Genomic DNA, 9,254 nt, shown 5'->3' with positions numbered 1-9,254 from the left:
CTGAGTCTCTGTGTGTGTCTGTATCTGTGTGTGTATGTATGTATGCATGTCTGAGTCTCTGTGTGTGTGTGTGTGTGTGTTGTTGTTGTTGTTGTTGTAGAGGCCAAAAGAAGACAGGATATCCTGGAGCTCAAGTTACACGGAGGCACTTGTGAGAAGTCTACTGTGGGTGCTGGGAACTAAGCTGCTGCCCTGTGTAAGAGGAACAACTGCTCTTAACTGCTCAGCCATTGCTCCAGCCATTGCTCCCTGCTTTAAATTTTAACTGTTAGAAATCCCCTTTTCTGTGAAATAGGATTGTGTAGCTTTTCCCATAGAGACTTAAAAATTATGCTGTATGATCAATATTTTATATTAAAAACTTATGAATATATTCACCTATAAATAAAAAAGCCTTTTGAAAATTTCAAAATTTCACTTTAGAAAAGCAAGTGAAGGTAGATGGAAATATTGTCTTGAGGGCCATATCTAGTTATCCTTTAAAACTACCCACAACATATTTACTCATGTCAGTTTCTTAAATATACTTAATTTATTTTTGAGAAAATCAATATTTAATGTACATTATTCTCTCCTTTCTCACTCATTAAAATCCTCCTGTGTCCCCTCTTATTTATGATGTTTAATTACATTGTTGTATTATGTACATGTATGTATACATGCATGTATGTATGTGTCTGTGTCTATGTGTGTGAATGTACACATACTGAGACCATTTAGCATTGTTTATATTAGCCAAACTACTTGAATGTTCATCTGTGCAGGAAACAAGGAAGCCTTCCTATTTGAGCAGCTACTGGTCAGCTGTTGCACTTCATATCAGTGGGACCATGTGCACGTCGCTTGGCTTGTCACTATGCTCCTCCCATCTCAGCAACCACAGTGTTGAGATTTCTTGGGTGCATTTTCTGTCATGTCTAGGAGATACTATTTAGAAGTAGTCATCCCAGGCCTTTGGATCTTCAAGTCTTTCTGTCCCCTCCCTCTTCTGTGACTTTCCTTGAGTCTTAGGCACAGGGGTTGTAGTGCAGATCTGTCAGTTGGGGTTGGGTACCCCACAGTCATTCAGCTCTGCAGTTGGATCAATTGAGGGTCTCTGTAATAGTCCCCATTTGTTCTGTAAAGAAGCTTTGTGGGTAGGGAGAGCTCCACTTATCCTGTTAGCATAAGGAGGTTTTAGAATAGTTAGAAATTATATTGGTTTAGGAAAATGGCAGCAGTAGGTTTTCTACTCAGGTCTGACCTCTCCAGCATGGGTAGTTAGCTAGATTTATATGATCAGTTCCCTCCTATTGAGCAAACCAAATCTAATTTGATAACTGCTGTTTATGCCAAACACAAAAGTGGCCCTATTGTACCACTGTGGAATCTGTCCTCCCAGTCATTGTGGTGGGTATGGACTTTTCAGCTGGGCAGGACTGCTGATGGCTTCTCTTCCTTGATAGACTCAGTGTCACCTTCTGATTACCATGACACCAGTCCTCAGGGAGGAGGCTGTCAGTCCAGTTGCATCATAGTTCTCCAAACCTTATGTCCAAAGTTTGTGGTGTCAAGTTCTGGAAGGCAATGAAAGGCAATGGAAATAAATAGGCCATACTGGTTTTAGAGACTCTTTTATTCTTCTGTACCTAGGACTCCAGGGTTGTTCTTACACACACACACACACACACACACACACACACACACACACACACACACACACACACGCCCCCGCACAGGTATACATTAAGTTGGCTTATAAAATGTTTTCCCTGTGGCTTTTGCTAAGCTCCTTAGTGTTACATCTCCTTGTCTCTGCTCTGTATTCCCATTACTTCCTTTGTAGCACCTGCCTCCTACCATCCCCATCTCTAGAGCTCTTCCTTGCTTCTTCTCACACTTGTAGGATGCAGAAGTAAGAGGTGACACTTTGTCTCTGTGGTCTGGGTGATCTCACTCAGTGCAATATTTTTTAGTTCTATCCATTTACCTGCTAATTTCATTTCATTTTCTTTGCAACTGAACAGAATTCTGTTGTGCATATGTTCCATACTTTCACTATCCATTATGAAGAATAGTTAGCTTGTTTCTATTTTCTGCCTTTTTTGTCTAGGGCAGCAGAGAACATGGATGAGCAGGTATCTCTGGAGTAGGAAATTGAGTCTCTTAGATACTGTTAACTGGACTAAGATTAAAATGCAAATCTGCATGATACTAATTACTTGTTGGCATGATTATCTTGCTTATATAAAATTTGGAAAACAATTCTTAGAACACTGAAAGCAATTTTGATAATCTTCCCAATTTCATAGCAGGAAATTAAAATATCCCAGTATGCATTAAATGGAACCACTAAAGACTCATTAACTCATGGCTCCTAAGCAGATAGATTTATTAACTATCAGGGCATTTTTAATTGAAAAATGATAATTATATGATCTGTGTATACATTGTAGATTTATTAGTCAAAATAATTACTAACATTTTGTGTTTAAAGATATTAAAAGTATTCTCAGAGCCATTTTAAATACATAGTATGCTGTTCGCTGTGGTTAAGGCAGTCCAGTAGCCCATTGACATTCTTCTAGTCTAATTGCGGCTTTATGCCTTTGATCTGAATTTCCCTTTCCCCATACCTCTTCTCTTTCTTACCCTGAATCTTAGGAATCACCAGTTTACTTTTTCATGTCTCTGAATATAACTTTCTGTATATTTCCTATATAAGTATGATCCTCTTTACTTTCACTTTTGTTTACAAATTTTTCTTAAAATCTTCTAAAAGATTTATTACAGTGTGTGTGTATGTGCGTGTGTGTGTGTATGTGTGTAAGAGAGAGAGTGAGTGTGTTTGTGTGTGTACGTTCATACCACATATGAGAGTCAGGACAACGTGGAGGAGTTAGTTGGTTTTCTCCTTTCCCATGTGGGTCCTGGGTAGTGAACTCAGGATTGGGACATGTGCCCTTGCCCGCTTAGCCATCCCAGTAGCTCTTCATTTACCATTTTTCATATTTGCTTTCTCTTACTATTATGTATTCACCTTCTCAGACAGGCATTGTTTTGTTCTGTATGGATATGAGATTTGTGCTTTATAGCATCTTGCCTTAAACACCATGGTATATGTTACCTAGAAACTGTTGCATTGTAATAGCTGACTTTTCTAGTACTTTAGAAACTCAGTGATAACACACTGCACACTCAGATTTCCACAGTTATTTCAAGCAGTTCCTTTATGCTTTTGTTTTGGATATAGAATTTGATTAAGGACCACACATGGATTTTAGCTATCATTTTATCTAGAATGCTTCTTCTAGAGTAGTGCTCCATCTGACAGGATGGGTATTAGAATTTGGGCCTGCTCTTTGGTACAGGCTTCATGATTTGCACCTGTCTATTTCCTAGGTTTTGAAGACTATAGCAAATGCTGTATCATTTTTATTGCAGTATATTGAGAGGCTTGTGAGACCAGTTTGCCACATTATTGGATTTCTTCAGTCAGGCCCATGGCTCAGGTAGTGGAAGTCAGATTTGTCTGTTGAAAAGAGGCTTTTGTTCCTTTGTGTGCTACTAAGTGATTTGTGGCCTGAAACTTTGAGATTTAGAATTCCTTGTTTCCTTGAAACATGTTACCAAATGCTCATATCCATTGATGATCATTGCCTGAATTATCTGTTGGCCTTTGAAAGTACCTGGTTCCTGATTCTCTTATTTTATCTATCTTTAATAGTTGGTGTTCTATAAAGACAAATCTTCCCTCTGTTATTATGTACACATGGGTTCTTTTGTATGTAGTGTTCTATATTCTGGTCGTCGTAATTCTTGATGTTCAAATCACTACAAATTCAATATTAGCCTCAACTTTAAATGGTACGTAATTTACACATATCAATGTCATATACAGTATCTTTTAAGCTGAACAGATTTTTCATATGTACCAGTCATGTAGCCATTCTCTCAGCCTTCCTAAGGCCGTGACACTTTAACATAGTTTCTCATGTTGTTGGGACACCCAACCATAAGGGTTTTTTTTTGTTTTTTGGGTTTTTTTTTGCTACTTCATAACTGTCACTTTCCTCTCTTCCTGTTATAAATTGTAGCATAAATATCTGCTATGAGGCCCCTTAGAAAGATCACAGCCCACAGATTGAAGACTGCCTCTCTAGATTAAGGTCCAGGTAGCTTTAGCCCTGTTCATTTGCCACTCCTAACTTCCTCCAAGGGAAATAAATCCTTTCTCCTTCATTAGTGATGGGTTTGGTACTTTCAAGACTTTATAGAAATGAATTCCTACCTTCTGTTTTACAATAGTGGTTTTCTTGATTGAAAATTTCTTATATAGTATATCTAGGTCATATTTACCTGTGCAGCTCCCCTCAGAACCTCTCTGCACGTCTTCCTCCCAGCTTCATGCTCCGTTTTTAGTTATTATTATTTTAGCTCACTGAATGCAATCAGAGCTGCCTACAAAGGCATGGATGTGAGACAACCCACTGGGACACTGAGACAGTAGCAACTTAGCACCCTCTCCCTCCCCCAACAGCTGTCAACTGGCAAGAGCTCCTCAGCTGGGTGTGAGGCCTTGGTAGCTCCTCCTATATCCATGCTGGAATCTACCTGGGTTGTGCAGGTAGCCATAGCTGTTGTGAATCCATGTAAGTCATGTGCAGAAGACTGGGTCACAGCATTCCTCTGTCATCCAAATCTTACATCTTTATGCTCCTCTTAAGTGATGATCCCTGGGCCTTGGGATGGGGACCACTTGATTTAGGGGCCCCATTCATAGCTGAGCACCCATTGTCTCCTACTCAGCACTTTAAACATTTAAGGGCCTGAGCTAACCATTACCCCCAACAATGAGAAGCTTCTGCCAAACTTGAGAGCTGCACAGATTTATGGGTGTGAACATGAATATTTATAAGGCAATTTGATAGTGTGACTTTTCACCAGGACTGTTGATAGTCAGTAATGCAAGAGAGAGAAGGACCCCAGCAGCCCCCTTCTCCTGTGATTCATGATCACCTGTTGACTGCCCCAGTTTTGTTGAGGCCCAGTGCAGGCAGCCATAGCTGCAGTGGCTCCAGTATGCACAGGAGAGAACTTTTTGCATCCTCTCTCTTGTCTCGTGGCTCTTAAGTTCTTTCCACCCTGTCTTCCAAGATGTTCTCTGAGCCCTAGCAGATGTGGGGGGGAGGGGTTTTGTTTAGGGCAACCCTGCATCTGCATCCACTGCTGTTGACTGCAGAGAGAAGTGTCTCTGAAGAGGATGGAGTGGCATTTCACTTCTTTTCATACATTCTTTCAGGTATTAAGTGATGCCCCAAGATACAGAACCAACTATTTTCACAGACTCTTGTATCCTATTGGGGAAACTGGTGTTTTGAGAACATAGTTTGAGATGTAAGCACCTACATCCCCACTAGCACTGAGCACATCTGCATGCTAGAACAGTTACACTCTTCTAGGTGTTCTGAAATATATCATGGATTGTTGTTACAAATACCCACTTTCAAGTCTCAGGCATATCTCCAAAGGGAATACAACTTTTATCAAAGTTTACCTACACCCCCATGTTTGCCACAGTACTAGTCACAATATCCAAGATAAAGGATCAAGAGCAAAGGTTAATTGATGAATAGATGAGTAAGGATAGTGTGTGCTATCCCTGTACTTGACATGTGCCTTGACCCCGGGCGCCTTTCTCCCAGCATTGCCTCTCACTTCCCAGCGTTTGTATTTACAGAAAGCCCAGCACTTGTGTGTAGTGCACCATTTAAAGAGCATATGGGAAATGTTTGTTGATCACCCCCTCACCCTGTGCTTGGCAGAACCTTGAGTAAGAGTATCCCGTGGCCTGTTTGTTTTTCAGTGTACCCGCGTGATGTGGACGCCACCTCTCCGAGAGAGCTTCTCATACCCATTCCTTGTTCTTCAGATGTTGCTCGTGACTCATATTCTCAGGTAACTTGCATTAATTTCTTCTGGTGGGGTTTTATTTTCTACTAAACCACAAATTAGAGTTTTGTAATTTTTTTTTAAAGAATGTCTTTAAGTTTTCTCAATAAAAATTGACATATAAAATTAAGATGATCTTGTTATGTTGAATTAATAAAGATAATTTTAAAGTGTTTTTTTTTTTAAATGTAACTTTAAATGCCTTTTCTTCTGTGTCCATGGTGTGATGCTCAAGATGAGTAAATCCATGCTTGCTTACTTCTACTGTTTCTGTTTCCTGGGTTTTTACCACATCAGCTGCCAAATGAAGGGAGACCCTGGCCATACTGAACCCCAGCTGTCCTGCAGGAGCAGAATTCATAGAATCCCAGTTGGGAGCACTAATACATGGACTTTGTGTCCTGATGCCTGCTTAGTGTCTGAATATCAGATAGTAGCTAGAGAGAAACCACTTCCATAGACCAAGGTATGTTAGGGGAATTCCTGTCAGAAATCCAGAATTGAATTAACTTTAAGTATTACTGAGAAAGAATAAGTAGCTTGTCTTTTAGTGGACACATTCTTAGTTTAGATGTGCATTACTTTGATCCAAAGCACCGACATGGATTAGGGCCTGTTGGTCAAAGCCTGGAAAAATCCAAAGCTGTTTTGGTCTGAGAACTCCATTCAGTGGTCTGGTGAGTTTTGAAGAACAGTGGGGAAGGCTGCTGTGCTAAACCTTTGGGCAGTTTACCTCTGTGATGCACTTAGAAGACAGAGGGCCTGCACACAGCTTCCTGTCTCATGTAGTCTCATCAGTCAGACCTTTCATAGGTCAAATTTGTGGTGGCTTTTATATTTTGAGCTTTTTAAAAGTCCACAAACCTCCACTCCAGCCTTCCCCTAAGTCCTTGCCTATGATAGGTTTCAGTGTTGCTTCAGCACCTGCAAATGAGGCAGCGCTCTGCACTCTAGAGGAGGTGCTTCGTTGCAAGCCTTCACCTGCTCATGCAGCAGGAGGAGTTCACATCCACATGGCGGCCATTCTTGGCTTTCCCATTCCATGTGTACAGACACTAGACTGCTCAGGAGCCTCTGGTCACTTTTCTTGTTTCTGCTCTGTTACATCTGATGAGAAGGAGCCTTGATTTTTCTCCCTCCTTCCCTATTTTGGGCTGTGGCCCTGTGGCAGCCGAGAATGAATTGAAGTGGATTGATCCTTTCAACCTTACATCTGTGTGGGTCTGAGGTCCTAAGCTGCAGTTCTGGCAAGGCTACACTCTGCCTGGGGCCCCTCAGAGAGAAGCAGTTTCCCTGATCCGTTGTGTGGTGGTTTCTGCTCCATCGTGAAAGCTGACAGTGGAGAACTGCACTTTTTCCTACATTCACTCTGCCCTGCTCTGCTGCCTTTCGCCTACTTCCACGAGCTGTGTGATTGCTCTAGGTTCACCTGCATAGCCAGGGGCCTCTCCCTTGCCTTAGGATGGGCAATTAGACATCTTAATTCCACCCGGACATGCCTTTCCCATTGCCATGTCCTGTAACATCACAAGGTTTCAGACACACTTTGCTGGGGGCTGCTCCTGTAGCTGTGGCCTGCTTGTCTCTGGGTTGCTTTCTGAGTTTTTCTTCAAGGTTCTTCTGAGGCATGCACTTCTCACCACCTTTTCCTGTTCCTTAAGGACAGGAATACTTTTGAAATGAGGTTGGCAATAGGTTTTATTTTAGCCAAGTTGGTTTGTGCAGTTTATTTGAACATCTAGGTTTTATAGAAATCGCCATCTTCTCCACCATACTCTGTTTTTTTCTTGATAGGTCTTAGTAATGTTTGTTTTTCATTTCTGCTGTCCAGGGCTAGTGGTGTATTGATCATCAGCAGCTGGAATTCCTTTGGTTTCCTTTGGGTCTTGTCTTCTTTGAGTGCATTCTGTATCTATCTGCCAGATTAGTATTACATTCTGTTGCCAAACTCTTAATTTCCCTTGTTAACTATAAAATGAAAATCGAGCCTCATGTTCAAAAGTAGTAGGAAATGATTTGTTTTACAGAGTGGCATTTCAGCTCCTTGACTGTGACATATTGTATTAGAAGTAAGTGTTCATTGTGGTCCAGCACATACATGTGTGCAAGCAAGCACATGGTCAAAGCTGAAGATTCACAGAATAGTGCCTTGTTTCCCAGAGTGCAGCCAGAGGTTGTCTGTCTCTTCTACTTCATTGAAAGTGCTAGCTTTCATCTATCTACTTAATTTTTAAGGTTACCTGGTGCTTAAGAATACTTGGGTTAAGCCGGGCGGTGGTGGCACACACCTTTAATCCCAGCACTTGGGAGGCAGAGGCAGGCGGATTTCTGAGTTCAAGGCCAGCCAGAGTGAGTTCCAGGACAGCCAGGACTACACAGAGAAACCCTGTCTCAAAAATACAAAAAAAAAGAAAAAAAAAGAAAAACCCAAAAAAGAATACTTGGGTTAGATTAGAGCAACTGAGCAGGCTCGTTCCTTGGAGAAGTGGTCTAGGAAGGCAGCTATGGTGCCGTCCCTTACTGCTGGTTCCTCACCCAGTATGCTAGTGTGCACACTCTACTTCTGTGAGGGTGATGGCATTGGCCCAGCTCATCCATAAAGGCTGTTCCTGAAACATGGCACCCCTAATGGTGGCTCCAGGACAGCTCCTTCCTTTGCCTCTACTTCTCTTTTTCTAGGGGCACCTGCAGAAGACTGGCTTTCATGCTGCTTCCTGGCACTGGATCTCACCCCGTGTCCCATCCATGCAGTGTTCCCCCACAGACTGCATGGCTCATAGGATATGCCACTTGCGTCATTTCTCCTAGACATTCTCTTCACTAACTCATGATTCTGCTGACTCAACATTTTAAGAAATTTGATTATAAATTCACAAAAATACAATGTGAAAAAAATAATGACTGTACTCAGCTGGCCTCCCTCCCTCTATTTGACAGGGTTTGTGATTTTGAAGTAATAATAGGTATTTACTTTTTATAGAACATTATTGTAATTGAGAATCTGAAGGTGTAATTTCTAACCCATTGGTTCATCTTGTGCACAGTTTATGTGAACCCCAGATCATGTTTGTGATTCTAATTGGCAGTGGTTTGGGGTACGCTGGACTGTTTTGTAGATAAACCTCCTGATATTTATCTTTCCAAGGGCTACAAAACTTTACCGAGGGAGTTTGATTGCACTCTGCATTTCCAATGTATTCTTCATGCTGCCTTGGCAGTTCGCCCAGTTCGTGCTCCTTACTCAGGTAAGGTGGACACATTTTTTTTTTTATTTTAGATATTTTCTTTATTTACATGCGAATTTCTCCTTTCCCAGTTTCCCC

The 9,254-nt window shown here is 41.4% G+C and overlaps 1 protein-coding gene across 3 annotated transcripts in view; it reads left to right on the top strand.

Annotated features, from left to right (window-relative positions):
* Dpy19l1 (dpy-19 like C-mannosyltransferase 1) overlaps positions 1-9,254 on the top strand; it is a 95,724-nt gene that overhangs the window by 42,554 nt on the left and 43,916 nt on the right. For all 3 annotated transcript variants that reach the window (XM_031345777.1, XM_031345778.1, XM_031345776.1), the window contains exons 8-9: positions 5,846-5,937; positions 9,077-9,176. In XM_031345777.1, coding sequence (XP_031201637.1) covers positions 5,846-5,937; positions 9,077-9,176 — 192 coding nt within the window. The remainder of the gene's footprint in view (positions 1-5,845; positions 5,938-9,076; positions 9,177-9,254) is intronic.

The sequence above is a fragment of the Mastomys coucha genome, unplaced genomic scaffold (genome assembly GCF_008632895.1).
Source record: "Mastomys coucha isolate ucsf_1 unplaced genomic scaffold, UCSF_Mcou_1 pScaffold23, whole genome shotgun sequence".
Taxonomy (NCBI): Eukaryota; Metazoa; Chordata; class Mammalia; order Rodentia; family Muridae; genus Mastomys; species Mastomys coucha.
This window is presented reverse-complemented; position numbering and strand designations above follow the sequence as displayed.